Source organism: Vidua chalybeata, chromosome 5, assembly GCF_026979565.1.
Source record: "Vidua chalybeata isolate OUT-0048 chromosome 5, bVidCha1 merged haplotype, whole genome shotgun sequence".
In the NCBI taxonomy this organism is placed as follows: Eukaryota; Metazoa; Chordata; class Aves; order Passeriformes; family Viduidae; genus Vidua; species Vidua chalybeata.
In genome coordinates this window covers 33,774,100-33,791,572 of record NC_071534.1, presented here as the reverse complement: position 1 = coordinate 33,791,572, position 17,473 = coordinate 33,774,100, and the positions used below count along the sequence as shown (strand labels likewise).

The following is a 17,473-nucleotide window of genomic DNA, read 5'->3' as shown; positions in this document are numbered from 1 at the left end:
ACATTTTGGTAGCAGTTTTTCTCAGAAGTTAATTTTTGTGAAAGGTACAATGAATTGTATTGTATGGTCTACTTGTTTTACTAAGCCATTGAGCTGAGAACTCAAATCACAAGCAGGAAGATGGAACTACAGTGGACATACAGCTGCTTTAATTTATATACTCAGGTGACTGATTTTCACAGGTCAGCCTGAAGCAGTGTTGATCATAACTTATCAGGTCGCTTTTCTCTCCCAAATGAAGGCATGTCTGTGTGTCCTTTGAATATGATGCTCTGTCCCCAGGGGTTTGTAATGGAGATCCTAGTGATGACCTGAAAATGCAAAACATGACCATAATTACAAATATGGAGGAAATTGAAATGTTCATCAAGAGTTGGGAAATTGAGAAATCTCTTGATGTAACAACCAGGAGGCCAGTAAGAAACTGTACTGAAGATAACTGCACATACTGTATGGAACTGTTAAAAAGAAGCATTTTCATCCCTTGTCACAAGAAAGTGAGTATGAGGATCAGAAAAATAATATAATAGTTGTATAATTAAGAAAAGAGTGACTGATACATGCACATTTTTCATATTTTGCTTATTTTTATGATTTGACAATGGAATGGGTGGCTTTAATACCCCTGTCATGTTGTCCATTGTAAACACACATCTATATTGATCCCTGTACTATAATGCTGTTTTTAAAAATTACTTAATGGGCATTTCTCAAAGGAGACACACTGGATCATCATGTCAAGATAAACACATTCCAGAGATGTTATTTTTATTAAATGCTTCATGTGGATCAATAGAACAGAAAGCCTCATGCTTCTGCTGCACATAACAGCGATTCATGCAGCTGAAGACTTATTGGACTAAAGAAATTTCGAGTTAAAATGTTTTGACATAGTCAATATTACGCTAACAATTTTGTAGCATTTCTTACAGAAATCATTATAATTTTCTTCTACAAACTGTACTTTCTCATGGGGATATAGCTGTAGCATGCAGCTATAGAGGTGGGTAGACCTCTATAGATTGCTAGAGGTGGGTAGTGCAGCACAGCTACTTTCCAGAACAGAAAATGAGGAAGCCCCAAATCTCTGAGGTCTAACTGACTTTCCCGACTTAATTAAAAATAAAAAGGATTAATTACTCAAGTGGCCCTTTCTTTCTGAGAGATAGATGTGTAAAATAGGCTATCAGGTTCTATAGGCACAGAAACAGAGTAATAAGTAATTCATTCACAGCAGGATTGGTACAGCAGCAATGTTTAGTTGAGATTGTTCACTTTTAGTTGACAGGGCTATGCTGAAAAGTTCTTTAAAGTAGTGTGACTCATTAGGACTGCATTCTCTGTCTACTGGTCAGCATAAAAAATTCTGGCAGTTTAAGTTTTGCAGAATGAGTGTTCTGACAAAAAAGTTATTTTTAAATTTAGACACTGCTAGTGATTTTTTTCCCTTGTGGCTGTATTCTCTTAGTTGCTGATTTATTTTAGTTACAGGAAGTCCTTATACTTGTTAATTCCCAATTTCAATATGTTCCTAGGTGTCACCACAGGAATTTTGTGAGAAGATGTGGATCAACAGTATTAATTTTTGGAACTATGAGTGTGATGCACTTTCTGCATATGTAGCATTATGCAACAAGCACAACATCTGTATTAAATGGAGGACACCTGATTACTGTTGTAAGTACATTGCCATATTCTGTACCCTTATGTGGCTTTACTGATGACATTTTTTAGTGATTAAGTGTTTAGTGATAAGTTAAAATTCTATTTCTTTCTATTATTCTTGTAAGTAACATCTCATCACAGCATTGGTAAATCAGAGTACAAGTTCTTAAGATGGGAATACATTATTTAGTCATGAATGAATTTTAATCTCAATTGAATCAGTTGCCTACCTAAAGTACTGTTTAAAGTATTAATGTGTGCTTTCTGTGCTGTCTCACTTGTTATTACTACCTATTTAACCAATGAAATGCTAAAGGAATACAGAAGCACTCAATGTCCTTTTTTATTCCTTGCAGCATTGAGCTGTCCTGAGGGCAAGGAATACCAGCCTTGTGTGCAACCCTGTGAAGCCAAGACATGCTTGAATAAATGGTTCTATGAAGATTCTGCCTGTTCCTATTTAAGGGAAGACTGTGTATGTAAAAATGGCACCATTCTGCATAGAACAGACTCTGACCTCTGTATACCAGAAGAAAAATGTAGTAAGTACAGTAAGACAGAGTAGTTTTGCACTTATGGTAGTATTAACAGCAGTTATATTAGCAGCTCATGGTAAGAGATAAGCTTAAGTTCTGTGTTGGTCCTCAGTAAATATGAATCTGGTAAAGGTCCCTTCAACAGAGAGCCTACCTTCTTCTCAAGCTACAGCAGTTTGTGCTTTCAGTTAACTTGGCTTTAAGGGCCAGTGCTGGATATACCTCTGTTGGGTGAAAAGTGATGGTCATTCTTCTGTATCTCCCAGGCTTTCCTGTCTTGAAAACTCTGGAAAGAATAACATGGGCAGGTTCTGTCCCTTGCCCTCACCCACTTTCACCCATAGAAAAACATTTGTTCCTTTGGGGCTTTTAAAGTCATCATCCTTTCTTGGATTCTTTCATTGTAATGCTCCACAGCCATATTATTTTATGCAATGATTTTGCTATGACTATGCAAGTCATAGCTGCTTGAAGGAAATGGGAGCTGTCTGCTTGTTGAAGGGATAGAATGTTTTTTTTTTTTTCTTCCAGCATGTACAGATAATAAAGGACAACCCCACTCTGCTGGGGAGATCTGGAATGGGTCCATGAGGGGGTGCTGCATGTATGGCTGTTTAGAAAATGGAAGCATTATTGCTGTAGAACCTGAGTGCAGTGAGGATCCACCACCAGTCTGTGAAAGAGAAGGGGAAGTTCTATTCCATGTCATTGAAGAGAGAGCTTGCTGTCCCAAGAAAGTTTGTGGTACGTACCACACTTGTTTTCTGTAACAGAAGTATAAAATAAGTGCTTCACATTCACAGGCAGCTGACAAACTTTAGATTCAAGGTAACATTTTTTATAATTAATTTTCAAGTACTTGTGGCTGGTTGGGCCAGGAATTGAGGCTTCTATTCTTTATAAGAATTATTCACTGAAATAACTTTTTTCTTAGAAGTCCACCAGATAAACAAAAATTCTGTTAAAAATTATTTTTTAAGCTCTTGCATGGAATTTAATAATAAATTGATATATATTCAATGATAGAAGTACCTTGGTATTTGAGGTCATTGTCAGAGATTGCTTGCTTTTCTTTCTAGTGCTTTGATGTGATGAGCAGTGTCCTCTGATCTACTGCTGTTTCCCAGAAGCTGTTTTTTGGGAGCTGATCACTCAATACTAATATTCTGCATATCCATGGTTGTTAAGAAAAAGAATAAGCTTGTTGCTCCAAAAACATTAAGCAAAATATATTAATTTCTTCATAATGTCTTTAAGGAAAATAACATACGGTCCAGATGATGTAGTGCTTTTACATACAAGATGCCTGTAACCAATGCTGTATTGTCCATTTGGTCAAGGAATATCAGTGGGACATTATAGTTGGCTTCATGCATAGGGAGCAGAGCAAGTAAATACCAGTTTTATGAGGGATATAACTGCTTGCTTGGGTTGAGCTCAAAATGATGGTATGGAGTGAACTTTAAACTGACTTGGGCTGCTCGTTTTGTGGATCTTTGTATTAGATGGTATAAATAGCCTGAACTATAGGACTTGAACTTGTATCTGTTTAAAGACATCAATATTGTTTTTTATCCCACAGAATGTAACATGTCATTGTGTGATGCTGTTATTCCAACATGCAAACCCAATGAAAAATTAGTGGTAGGCTACCACCCTCTGTCCTGCTGTCCACAGTACCGATGTGGTAAGGGAAATACAAAACCACAGTTAGTGGAAAGTTTTCCATACTTGTATTATATGTTGGAAGAAAATTTGCATTACAAGTTAACAGATTGTTAACAGAATGGGACACTGTAAATAGCACCAGGCATTGATGTATGTTTTCTTAAACATTCTCCAGTATTTTTTTTTTGTCTTTGTCTCTGTGTTACTTCTGAATTACAGTCAGTTTGGGGTATTTTGTTTTACTTAGCATATGAAGAATATATTTTCTTTATATTTTTCATATTGTTTCAATGACTTCTTTTAAAACCGTTTTTGTTTCACATCCTACAGAATGTGATCCTTCAGTTTGTTTTAATGCCTCCCAGCCTGACTGCAGAGAAGATCAGTTTATTGTTGAAGCAAAACAGGAAGATCCCTGTTGTTTCTCTCATCTCTGTGGTAAGAAGCCTCTAATATCTTTTATGGAGAGCTAAGGAATAGTTGAGTATTTACAAAAACAGACTGTAATTCTAAAATAAATAACTCAAGGCAGGAATTCTTGGAGTGAGATTTCACACAGATCTGGTGTACTGGAGCATCATTATTCTTGAATTGGGGGATTTTTTTTTTCCAACATAATGTTGAACATCAAAAACTTTGTTTAGCTTTGTTTTAGCTTTGTTTAGCTTTTATATCCATAAAATCCTTAGAAGTTCTGTTATCTGAGTAACAAATGCAGTATTGCCTTTTATATAGTCTATTAGATGGAATTCACATGCACTAACTTTTTAGTATTTAAAACTTTTTACATGTCTCTTTTGCTTTTTTTTTTAAATTTAGTTTGTGAATCCTGTATTGAACCTGTTCCCTTGTGTAGTGAAGGGGAAATTCTCACTGTAGACCTTAATACCATACACTACTGTTGTCCTCATTACTACTGCGGTGAGTGTAGCTGTTGTGAGTTTGATATGTCACCAAATTCAGTAAAAATGACAGTGCATGCCTGTGCAGGGATTTGTTTAGGTTTGGCAATTAGAGTGGGCTTCAGGTATAAACTGAGAGATTGAAATGAGGATGTAGAGGTACCAAATTTGACAGAGATTCAAAGTTCTTGGTATGCCCAATGGCAGTCTAACAAACCTAGTCAGTGGAATCTGGAGAGGTTATTCAGTTCACCAGACAGAAATACGGTTATCTTCACAGTGATTTAAATACCAGTATATTAATGTGGCACTGAATCCCATCCTTGGAGTACAAATATACAATTGTTCATATATTAAAACACATTTAATAAAACTGCTTCTATGTTGGTTTTCCTCTGTTGTACAGTTCATTAATTTAGGCAGTATCTTAGCACTTTTAGTTCCTAAGGGAAGGAGTAGACCAAGGGTTTCAAATACTGCTGGGTTGACTACTTTTCAAACAGTGAGCAGGCAGAAGAAAAATATTTGCAGTGTAACTTAGTCCTTTTCATAGTCTCATAAAATACATAAATTGTGCTATACATTTTAAAGTAACATCTATAAGTATAACTGCTTAATTTAGATTAATTTTCATCCTATTACAGTCTTTCAGGGTAATTTCAAGTAATTAAATTACCTTCCACTAAGTTTGGAATTTAGCAATGTTTACTTCAGTTGTTTCTGTATTTTAGTCCTTTCCCTTTCCTAGCAGTTTTACCCAGGTGAAATTTTCTGCAAAGGCCTTTGGCATTTTTCCCCCAGTTATGGCAGGGAGAAATTTAGATCTTAGTGCATGATCTTTCACAGTTGCAGAAAGCTGCTTCTGATAAGGGAGACAGTATTTTCTTATTAGCATCATACCTGGAGGGCAGTTGCTCCCTGTTATGTTACAGAAGTGCACTTTACAGTACATATCAAGTCTATGTTTCCCAAAGAATATGGTTTGAGTTGTCTTTGGTACTGGTTATTATCTTGAGTAACTCTGAAGTTGGAAGAATATTAAATGATTCCTGTTTGATGTTCTCTGAAAATTTAAACATGTTCTAAGACAACTAAAATCACTTTTGAAAATTTTTGTTTAGTTTTTCATTCCAAGTATAGTTCAGATGCTTAAGAAACACAATAACATTTATATAAAATAGCCTTAGTTTTTAAATAGTTTATCAAAATTAATGTAAGCTGGAAAACATGAAGGAAAGTTGAATAAATTCTCATATGTTTTTTCCCCTCGTTTAGTTTGTGATGAAAATCTTTGTTCTGAGCCTCCTATGATTTGCACAGATGACATGACACTTGTGAAGGAAAAAATACTTGGGCAATGTTGTCCAGAATGGCACTGTGGTAATTATTGCTTTATTCCTTAGTCACAACTGTTAACCAAAACTAACAGTTAGCTAATTGATTAACACAAATTTCTTTATCTCCTCAGAATGTAGTTGTGAAAATGCTACCATGCTGACCTGTAATTTGGTAAGTGGTGTCTTTTAAATATTGTTAGTAATGATGTTGAACTGTCTTACTCCTCACTTTTACACTCCTTGTTTCAGTTAGTTGTAAAGAGCGAATAGAGACAGGGTGGGATTGCCCTCCAGTCCCAGTTCAAGCATGCAATTCCAAGTGTCTGCATAGTGTTGTCAACCATTCCTCAGAGAAATTTCACTTTGTGTGTTGTAAGGTGGAAAAAGAAAAAAGCAATTGTAATTTTATCCTGTTCAGTGTTGACATGAAACAATATGCTAGTAAGGCTTTCCACATAAATAATTCACATTTAAAAAATAATTAATGAAGTATAAGCTATATGATTATATGTATCATCTGAAGAAATGTGTCATTTTGTTAATAATTTATACTTTTGATTAAAATGATTTAACATTATTGAATTTTGCTGTTATGAGAAATCATAAATATTTTGGTCCTCATGTAGTTTTTCATAATAGGGACTGTGATCTGGAAAATAATTATGAGTGAATGTTCAAGCTCCCATTAATACCATAGTGACCATATTTTCCTTATCCAATGCCTGACGTTTTTTCCTCATGTGAAGACAGCATTAAACAGAACCCAGGCAAATAGGTTTAATGTAAAGTCTATTGAGGAATTTTAGATTTAAATAGCTTTCACCTATCTTTCGGAAGAAAATACTTAGAAGGCAATCTTTTGCTAATATATTTATTATAGAAATAACTTTGTATCTAAGGAAAAAATGCTGTTTATTGACTCTGCTACTCTATGCACCCCTACAGAAAATGAAGTGCTGTTTTCTGTTTTAAGATATAAATACACTGAATAACTCTGAATGTGCTACTCTTTCTTGAGTACATTGCAGTTTTACTCTTTTATGAAACTAGAGGTGGAAGTGATGGAAGTAATATTTTACATTTTTAGAGAAAAATTGTCTGTGTAGCACTACATTTAATTGTGCATGACTTTGCAAACTTTTATCTTTCTGTACTCAGGGAGAAGTTAAAAAAATAGATAACAGTGTTTCCAGTGCTTGTGGATGCACTCACTACATTTGTGGTAACTTTTTCATATTCCTCATTGTTGTGTTTTAGTTTTTAGCTAAAAGGGTGTGCAAAGAAAGCAGAACTAAGGTCATTACCACCTTCTCAAATGTAAATGCTCTTTTATCTTAATTTGATGTGTGTCTATCTAGTTATGCAATGATACTCTCTTTTCTGAATATGGTACTTTGCCTGATAACCCATCCATTTTGTGTCTATTCTGGCAGAGTGTGGGAGTGTTGTAGAGCTGCCCATGCTTTCAGAATCAGATACAGTCTCTCTGGTGAGAGACAAGTAGGAAACAGGCTGTGAACGGTAGCTGAGTCTGAGCAGGGCAGCTGCTCCTAGTCCACTTTCGACACAAATGGGACAACATCTTGCACAGAGCAACAGACCTGCTCAGCCAGCACAAGAGGATGTAGCCAGTCTCCAGATCTGCCAGTCTCTGCTCCCTTCCCTCACTCAGCTACCCATCTAGACTAGATTTCAGCTGCACTGTGTATGGGGGTGCTGCAGCTAGCTGCAGTCCTGGCAGCAGCCCAGGCTGAACTGCCTCCAAGAGCCAAGCACATATTTATGGTACAGCTTGGGCAGATTACTGGCCCACAGGTATTTGCAGACAGAGTAGTTTAATTGGCAGAAAGGCTACATTTTGTGATGTGCAGAATAGCTGAATGTTAAATATTAGAACACTTTTAAAATAAGAACAACAGACTTCTTTTACTTCCATAGCAGGAACACTAGCAGTTTTAGGCAGTTTTGCATTTTGCAGCATTTTCTTAAACTGAATGATCGTTCCTCCCACTCTTGTTTGGTATTTAAAACCACAAACCAATCAAGTCTAAAATATAGAATACTTTTGCAATGAATAGGAATTTGCCCCACTTCTGTCATACTAGTGGTTCTGTTCATTTGTGTCATGATACTTTTTTCCCCTCTGGTATCATCTATTTCTTTTGGTTTTAGAGAAGGATGATGTGTGCATCTTCCAAGAGGTCACAGTACTGAATCCCGGACAGTCAGTGATTCAGTACCTGGATGGAGACCTTTGTTACACTGTGCAATGTTTACAAGAAAAAGATCAGAACACAGGTTACAATGCTATGCATTTCACAATGATGAACTGTTCCCAGCAATGTGAAGCTGTGAGTATTCTTAAAATACAGGAATGATGCAATTTGTGAACACAACTGCACAACTAGGATGAAAGTTTTAGTGAAGAATTTTGCTAGTCCTGTTTACTTAGCAAGAACTTGAGAATTTAGCAGTGATTATGTGTATCTTGTGTCTACACAATTATTTTGAGAGGCAGTTTCTAGCAGCCTATGTAAACAAATCTGTCTAACTGTCCATCCATCCATCCATCCATCCATCCATCCATCCATCCATCCATCCACTGTTTTCCTTGGTGTTTTTAATTTCAGAAATCAAAGAATTTCCATATAATGTATGTTTTAAAAGTACTAGTTTGTCTTTTTCCTTTCCTTTCTTCCCAGCATCAAGTATATATTCCTTCCTTCAGTCACCATACTTGTTGTGGTACATGTCAAAACGTGTCCTGCTCTTTTCATACAGAGAATGGAACGCTTATTGTGTATGAAGTAAGTGCCTCTGAAGAGAGATAAGAAGTAACTGCAATGATACAACAGAAAGGAGTCTGACAGGCATTTCTTAGTTAACTCATGCTGTCATTCTTGCTTCATACTTCCTTACTGCTGGTTAAACGCTTAAGAGATTATTAATGATGTATGATTGGAAATGAATGTCTTTGTCTAAAGACCTGCCATTTCACACATGTAAATATCTTATTGCTTGTAATATTTCCTGTGAAGATCTGCAAATGTCATCATTTACTTAAGGCTGGATATGCTCTAACTGCAGAGCAGGGTTCAAATTGTAACTCTATATTAGGTACTGTGATTTAGATGTGTTGAGAGCTTCTAAGCCTACATCAGGACTTCTATGCCCCCCTCTTCTGAGGGCCACTCTTCTCTTCCTGCTAGTTACTACAGAAAGGAAAAGTGCAAATTGAGGCTCTGGGGTTCAGGATTTTGATGGTGTGTTCCAGCATCCACATACACAGAAATTTACATGTGGCCGTGACTTGGTTCATACTTCCAATTGATTTTGGAGCAAAAGAAATTATTGAACTGGCACAAAGTCCTTTCATTCTGTGGTAGGACACCCATGTTCAGCAACATGCTGGAGAGGAGAGCCATGGCTCCAGGGAGGAGTAGCCTCTGGTAGTTAGAGGATGGTCTTTCCTTTTTGCCACCCACAGGTGGTCTGCAGCAGACTTTCCACTCCAGTAGATGCTACAGCATGAGGGCACTACTTTTATAGACATTTCAGGTTGGGGATAAAGCTGAAGTGTTTTGGCTTTCCTAACAAAGGCTTTGTTTTATATATTCAGGAAGGAAGCACCTGGACCTCCAACTGCACCAACTACAAATGTGTAAAGACTACTGCAGGGGCTATTGTACTGGGGTCAAGTGTTGTCTGTCCCCCATTTAATGACACCGATTGTACAAAGGTTTGTACTTTGGGTAAGGTAAGTGACAATAATTGCTCTGGAGTTTAGCTTACACTCCACAATGCAGGCAAACTTCATGCACTTTCTTTAAATTTAAAAAGTGGTAAGTAAAAGCATGTAAATGAGCAATTTGCAGTCATTTGCCATACTCCTGTTTTCTTTCCAACTGACAAGTAACTGTGAGGAGTGTAAAAGTTTGGCTTGGGTATTGTTGATGACTGCTTGTGGAATTGGAATCATGCATGACATACCTCTATAAAAAGTGCTAATCACTATGTCTCGCCTTATTTTGGAATAATACTTTGCCAAGTTCATAGAACACACACAATAAATAAATCAGATCAATAAATCCAAAAATTGATCTGATTTATTGCTTTGAAGAACATGTGTTCTTCACAAAGATTGCATATTTATTTACAGTTTAATTTCTAATTTAATAATTATCTAAATTTATAATACTTGTAAAATTTTTCAGTTGCAGTACATTCTATATTTAATATGAGCTACAAATAATAATAAATATATATGTAGAAAGGGTAAGTACCATTGCTGCCTTAACTACAGATTATACATTTAGTACTAGTTCTACTTATCCCTTCCATTTGTTTAAAAAAGTTCCTATTTCTTCCAGCTTTGAAGAAGGTATTCTATTTAAAAAATAATGCCTATACTACTTTGAGTTAATACTTGAGTTTCTTCCTTGGAAAAATTCTGACACCATCTATTAGGTTAAGATTTTTAAGAGTGGAGCCCTAAAATTAACTTTCTGAATCAGTCTGACCTGTTTTTGAGAGACGCTGAAATAGGCTTGAGCCAATCGCTGAGAAGAAAACTTTTGTCACAGGCAGTTCAGGATAATTCAGGAATATTTGAGTTTAAGTGTTCTTTTAAGAAGTTCTTGAACAACTTATTCAATGTAATGAGGTAAAAAATATATGCTGGCATAAAAGGATAGAAGCTGAAAAATGTCTGTCTTTTGTCTGTTGTTATCCTAAGATATTATTAGCAATAGATGGCATTTATTTATCTTCTGTAGTCTGCTTGATATGCAGATCTGGGCTACTCACACGAATTTTTGAAACTATCCTAATAAATCCCCATGGTGGGGAAATAGATGGTAGTAGATGATATAAAAAATGTGCTTATAGAAACTAAGTGACTTCTTCAAAGGAAACTAGATCAGATGTCAACTGAACAAAATTGAACTTCTCATCAGTGATGAACTAATTTTCAGTTTCAAAAGCTGTAAAGAATTTGTGAAACAAACCTTCAGCTGGTACATATCTGTGTAATTCTGTTGATTTAAGTGGTGCTACTTTGTATTAGTTTGATATCTTTAAAATGTGGAATGTATTGAGATACAATTTCCCTTTGCATTGGGCCCAGACTTTTTTTGCTATATTCTTCTTTTATTTTCTTAGAATGGAGGAATTGTGCAGACGTATAATGATGGCTGCTGCAAGACCTGTAAGTGATGAAGGCTGCAGTATGTGCTAGTTTGGCTTTGGTTTTGGAGGGCTTATATTTTAACCTCAGTTGCTGGGACCTAAAGAGGGAAAAAGCATGCAGTTCCCCCTACAAATCAAATAAAATTGTTGTAGTTCCTAACTACTCTTATTAAAAGATCTTGCTTAATTTGGCTGCTGACTTGGTGATTTTTAACATTATTGTTCTGGAGTATAATCAAATCTCTCCATATATAACCCATGGAAGATTAAAACTGTCTCAATTAAAACAATAAAAACATTCTCTTTATCATTAAGTTGGCTCTCAAATAGTGCCTATATGATCTTCACCTTAAAAGACAAGAATTTTTCCTCTTAAAAGTGATTCCTGATTCAATGACATTTTGCAATACATCTTCAAACTTAGCAATTTATTCTGTATCCCTAATATGTATTTTTTAAGTCCAAAATACTGGGATGTTTTTTATTAAATCCTGAATGAGGAAAAATTAGAGTAATACTGATGATAGCAATGCTTGTATAAAATCAACCTTTTAATATCTTGTAATACATTCACATGCTCTGTGTGTAACTTTAAAATATGATTAAATGTGACTCAAGATGACATAAAGGTTTCACAATTTATGCAGTTTTAAAAAGATTGAGAACAAACTGGTTTTCTCTGCAGTTTTGAAAAAAAATTATTATCTATTTATATAATTATGCATATATATATAATACACTGTTTTGTAAAACTAATTCTGTAGAGCAAGGACATGTTCAACGTTATAGAAAATCTTAACCCTCTGTTTTGGCCTTTTTTGTGTTCAACATTAGAGAAAAAGCAAATTAGTCTTTGGAATGTTTGTATACAAACCTTTACTTAATATTATTGAATAGCAAGTTGCAGACTCATAACTATATATTACACAGTTATTATATAAAACTGAAGTGCAATATATTGATTATAATTTGGAGAAATAAGAGGAAGTAGTGATATTTATAAAATACAGAACAATACCAAGTTTCCAAGCTATGTGAGTCTTAGAAAGGAAACTGCAAATATTGTTGTTCCATTATAACCAAAACATAGAAAATGAATGGTATTTTAATGCAACAGAATATGTTTTATTATTGAGAATCACCATAGAGAAGTAGCATACCAGAACTGTACTAAAATCTTATTAATCAATAATCTTTCTCTCATGATATAAACTGTGTGAAAAAAAAATCTGCCCCCCACACCCCCAAAAAAATTAGGTTGTCATTATTTAGAAAATTAGTCTTAAAATTATCAAAATTATTGACTGCTAGTTCTCTGTTGACCAGGAAGATTTATAATTTTGGCCATATTCTGTAGCCTCAGGAAAGGCATTGTTATACTTCAGAAATACTTGCTCAGGTGGCTGCTAAAACTGCCAGATATCATTCATAAAATTAAATGCTATTTTTTCTTATTTTGTTTTATTTTTAACTAAAAGCATGTGCTCTGTGGTGAAGCAGTTAAGAGTACTTATGAATAGAGCTTGCAACACATTGGGATTTTATTGGGAGCAAATAAATTTTCTGAAAGAGCTTGATTTAATGCATGCAAAGTGAGTGCATATATTTAATTCTTACCTTGCCATAAACAGACTAATTCCAAAAGTTTGGTATAAAAGGAAGCGTTCCAGTTTTGTGTTAATCAGGAGAGTAATAAAGTATAGGCCATCTTTACTGAGACTCGAAGCAGCTGCAGAGTTTCTAAATTGTAGAAGACAAAGAGGAAAGCTCATCATCTTTTGCTAAAAGAAAAATTGCAGTTGGCAGTGTAAGAATTAATGAAGTATCATTTATACAGAAATGTTTTTATTTCATGAGAAACTTCTATTCCTAATGATTCTGCCAGGTTCTGGATTGGGTCTATTACCCTTTGCCATTAGTCCAGTAGTGCCTACTGATAGTATTAATTGTGAACCAGGTATTATTTTTAATAATGTATTTTCTTTCTTTCTTTCTTTTATTTTTTTTTTTTAATAATATAAATACTGCTTGATATGTGTGTCATAGCTGTCTTCATTATTGGATATTACCATGCAGTTAATGGTTTTGGGCCTGATACTGACAGATGCTGATCCTCTGCTGGCCTCCCAAATAAGTGGTTTTCTAAAGCCTGGTTAAGATTCAATGCTCAGCACCTATCAGAATTAGGTTCATCCATTTCCGGTATATGCTGTTGATGGTTATTCCTGCTGCTCATTGTTGAAACTGGTTTTATCACATGAACTTACTGTATAGGGTAGTTTTAATAAGAAATGTTACTTAAAAAAAAATCATAATTCTGAATAGTGTTACCAAGAGATTATAAATCAGATCCCAAGTCTCTAAATTTAATGATGGAAATCTTTTTCCCTTCAAATAGATCAATAGTGTATATTACTGTCTGGTCTCACCTTTGCAGATATGGATTTATGTTGTATTTCTTCTTTGTCACAAATAATATGTTTTGCAGAGTTACGAAAGTATTGAGGGCAGGGGTGGGGAGGGGGACATAACACATACAATCACAACCCCATGGCAACATACACTTTTTATGCCAGATATTACAGAATGTTACAGGACTGTTGCAGTACAGTCATAATTCTTTGCTTTTTAGGATAGATGAGTCACAAAAATTCCTTCCTCAAATGGGGAGTGAGTAATCAAAGTACATCTGATACTGAAATGCAGATCTTTACAGTTCAAGGTTAAAGAGAGGAAACTCTAGCAGCAGAGCTTTCATAAGATACCCGCATTTTATATGCTGAAATGTTAGATATACATCTCTATATGACTTGTAGCAGTACAAAGATTGCACTGTCTACATATAAGCTGGCAAACACTTTCAGATTGAAACATCACAGAAAATTTTTAAGTGTTTCTGAGGAAGGAAAAGCAAGATGTTATAGTCTAACAACTTCTCTCATACAGTGATCTGCTAGTTCAGTAACAGAATTTTGTTTGATTCTTCAATGCACCTCTTAAAATCTAGCTGTAGTCTGCAGCCAACTTAATTATTCAGTACTTAATGGAGCTGTGGTTGCAGAATATCTTGGCTACTCAGAGATCATTTATCTTATAAAAGTGTTCTCAAGCTTCTGGGGAACAGAAGAGTTGTTTTTCTGTATGCCCAAACTTGAAGGAAGGTCAAGAAACTATTGAATAGTGCTTATTATTTTATATGCTGTATGTCCAGAATGGTTGCACAGCAAAACTAACAGTTCATTTTGATGGGTAGTGGATGAGGAGATCTAAATAACTGCTGTTACGCAGATAGTAATAATGGTCTGATACAGAGTGAAGCATGAAAAATTGTATGTTTAATTGTTTCAGTATAGTATTATGACTTTGACTATGTTTAAAAAATGGCTTTTCACTCTCCAGCTTTATTTTTCAAATTAAAAAAACTCAAAAGCCTCCTATCAATATCTCCAAGACTGAATACAAAAATTCAGTACTTCCCTCATCCTAGATCTGATATATGCTGACCTCATTTGCTACATGCTTCAGATCTGGTGATAAAAAGTGCACCATATTTAACAAATAAATGTATGTCTTCAAAGCTTCCTAAAAGGACATATTTCTCAAAAATATATTGAAATAATATAATTCTATGTAATTTTTAGTCATGAAAAATAGCATGAAGTTTATAATCACATTCACACCTTCACCTTCTTAGATGTTAAGTTTTGATAAGTTTTTAAAAGGCAGGATCAAAATCCTATTTGCATTCAACATTCCCAATAAAACAGAATTAATTCTAATACTATTAAAAATTGGGGATACAATAATTTTTTTTCTAATTGCTTATATTTCTCTTGCCATACATGCAATTTAAAAACGTATTCATAGTTTAGTAGTATATAGTTTATAGTTTTATAAGCTATGAAGCGTATTCATAGTTTAATGTTTAAAAAATTTGTATAGCTTATTTGGGGCATTTGATGCTCATATGTGCCGCCTAAAAATAGGTAATACTGCACAGCACCTATGTATTAATATATTATATTTAAAAAGAAAATTGTAGAAGCAATAATTTATGGGTGTACATTGATGAAAACAAAATATAACTATTTAAATTATCTTAATATCTTTAATTTTTTTTGAAGCTAATACATTACAGAAGACGTATTGATTTAGTATGCATTTTTTGTATTTTATCAGGCAAAAAGGAAGAAAGGATATGCCAGAAAATGACAATCAGGACAACCATAAGAAAAAATGACTGTATAAGTCAAAGCCCGGTAAGCATAAAATTTCAATGCTGGGCCTATGGCATGACAAGCCAAGCATTAGAAAGTTGGTTATAGCTAACAACAAGCAACAAAAAAATGCTGCTTTCTTCTCAAAGGCAGACCCTTGACTCCAGAAATGTTATCCTACCATAAATGGAGTAAAACTAGCTATTTCTGTTACTGAAAGACTGAGCCCTACCTGGAGAAACATCTGGCTTCAAATGAAAAATACTGACTATAATTACTTAAACTAATGAAGGCACTGAACTCTTTAGCATGAAATAATAACCTGCTCTAAAAAAGGAGCAGAAATGTTTCAACTTAAAATGTGATGAAACACTGCTGCATTCCTCTTTGAAGACTTTTATGTTCTGTCTTCTCCCTCACATAACATAGGTTTCCGTGTCATAAATTCATAGTGCCATTTATTTATGGGTCTGCTTAAAGCATCTTATTTCTCAGCTTTGGTGTGGCCCAATCTACAGACCCCAGGACATTTCTGAGCAGCAAATGTGCTACTCATGTAGCACTTGGAAGGGAAGCAATTGACAAAGTATCTCAAGATTTCCAAAAGGCCTCTTGCCTCTGGCAAGATTCTTCTTCTTGAGAACCTAAGCAGTCATTAGGGAAGAGGTAAAATGTCATAATATGTTAAAGGCCATCCTGATAGAAGGTCAGTGGTGACATGTTCAGATTTTAATTGTAGGAGTGCATGGCATATTTATTTAGTTTTAGAATGATTGATAATGAGGGACCATAAATATAGAGATGAAATTAGAGTAATTTGCCATAGTTAAGAGATGAGTCTGGAGAGCTTCAGTGTAACTTCAACAACCTAGGGTAAGAGACAGCAATACAACAACATAAAGACATCATATAGACCAAATAAAGAGTATTAAAATGAAAGATTTAATCAAACCTTATAGATTTTTTTAAGCCAGGTGTAAAGATCCTTGCCCTTTCATCCAGTTCTGTGACTATCTCTTCTCTTCTGCAGACAAAAAAGCTAAAAGCTATGGCATTCAGGGCAAATGGATAGGCAGTGGAAACAAGCTCATTCCAGTGTCTTTTACTAATCAGTGCTGCAGTATGAGAGAGGGCTCTGTTCAGCTGTGGTTGCTGCAGAACTAAAGCATTCAGAGAGGAGCAACAAGAATGTTGGCCAGGTCATGTCTTGAATGGCACAACAAATGAAGCCTTCCTTTTCATCTTTCTATTATAAACTCTATCTTTTCTTCCCTCTCTACCCACCTTCCAAAAAGACCTACCACCATCCCACCTTTATCTGTATTAGAGCCACCTTTCCCAGTATCTCCTTGTTCCCAATTTCCTTGGTGGCTGCACATCCTTCACACAGTCCAGATTCCCTTACCCTTCACACATAAGTACCTCCAGATTTTCATGTCCTCATACCCTAAACTCCTCTTCCTTTCCTCTCCAGCTTCCCCACTGTCATTCTTTTTCCATCATGTGATTTTGGCCCATCAAATGGTGGTATCTGCTGTGACTGGCTGGGAACTACATATATGTTCTTGGCCAGACTACTACTGTCAAACTTTGGATAGGGCTGAGCATGATTGCATTTTGTAATTAAAAACTGGGATTGCTAGTGCTTAGGACAGTCTTTTTTTACTCCTGTCAAATCTTAGGAAATTTCAAAGTTGTAAGAGTAATCTTTTAGTCTAATTTGTATGGGAATGAGATGTTTCATCAAAGGCTTGGGAGTAGCTCAAAGCATCTTTCATATGCCCCACCTGCAGAAGAAATCAGATTTAAGTCTGTCACAAAGAGAACTAGACCTTGCATAGCCATCCTTGATTTCCCAGCATTTGAATTCTGCTTAAATTTAATTAAAATATATTTTTTCTTTCTGTCAACATATCAGCTAGGAAAATTATTCACATTATGTAACAGTGAGAGACAGCATT

General features: G+C 35.1%; 1 protein-coding gene across 1 annotated transcript in view; it reads left to right on the top strand.

Annotated features, from left to right (window-relative positions):
• OTOGL (otogelin like) overlaps window positions 1-17,473 on the top strand; it is a 92,817-nt gene that overhangs the window by 72,542 nt on the left and 2,802 nt on the right. Inside the window, exons 43-57 of the mRNA XM_053943544.1 lie at window positions 283-497; window positions 1,536-1,677; window positions 2,022-2,207; window positions 2,733-2,945; window positions 3,784-3,888; window positions 4,200-4,307; window positions 4,689-4,790; window positions 6,047-6,151; window positions 6,240-6,280; window positions 7,267-7,330; window positions 8,281-8,459; window positions 8,811-8,915; window positions 9,728-9,847; window positions 11,269-11,314; window positions 15,475-15,554. Coding sequence (XP_053799519.1) covers window positions 283-497; window positions 1,536-1,677; window positions 2,022-2,207; window positions 2,733-2,945; window positions 3,784-3,888; window positions 4,200-4,307; window positions 4,689-4,790; window positions 6,047-6,151; window positions 6,240-6,280; window positions 7,267-7,330; window positions 8,281-8,459; window positions 8,811-8,915; window positions 9,728-9,847; window positions 11,269-11,314; window positions 15,475-15,554 — 1,811 coding nt within the window. The remainder of the gene's footprint in view (window positions 1-282; window positions 498-1,535; window positions 1,678-2,021; window positions 2,208-2,732; window positions 2,946-3,783; window positions 3,889-4,199; window positions 4,308-4,688; window positions 4,791-6,046; window positions 6,152-6,239; window positions 6,281-7,266; window positions 7,331-8,280; window positions 8,460-8,810; window positions 8,916-9,727; window positions 9,848-11,268; window positions 11,315-15,474; window positions 15,555-17,473) is intronic.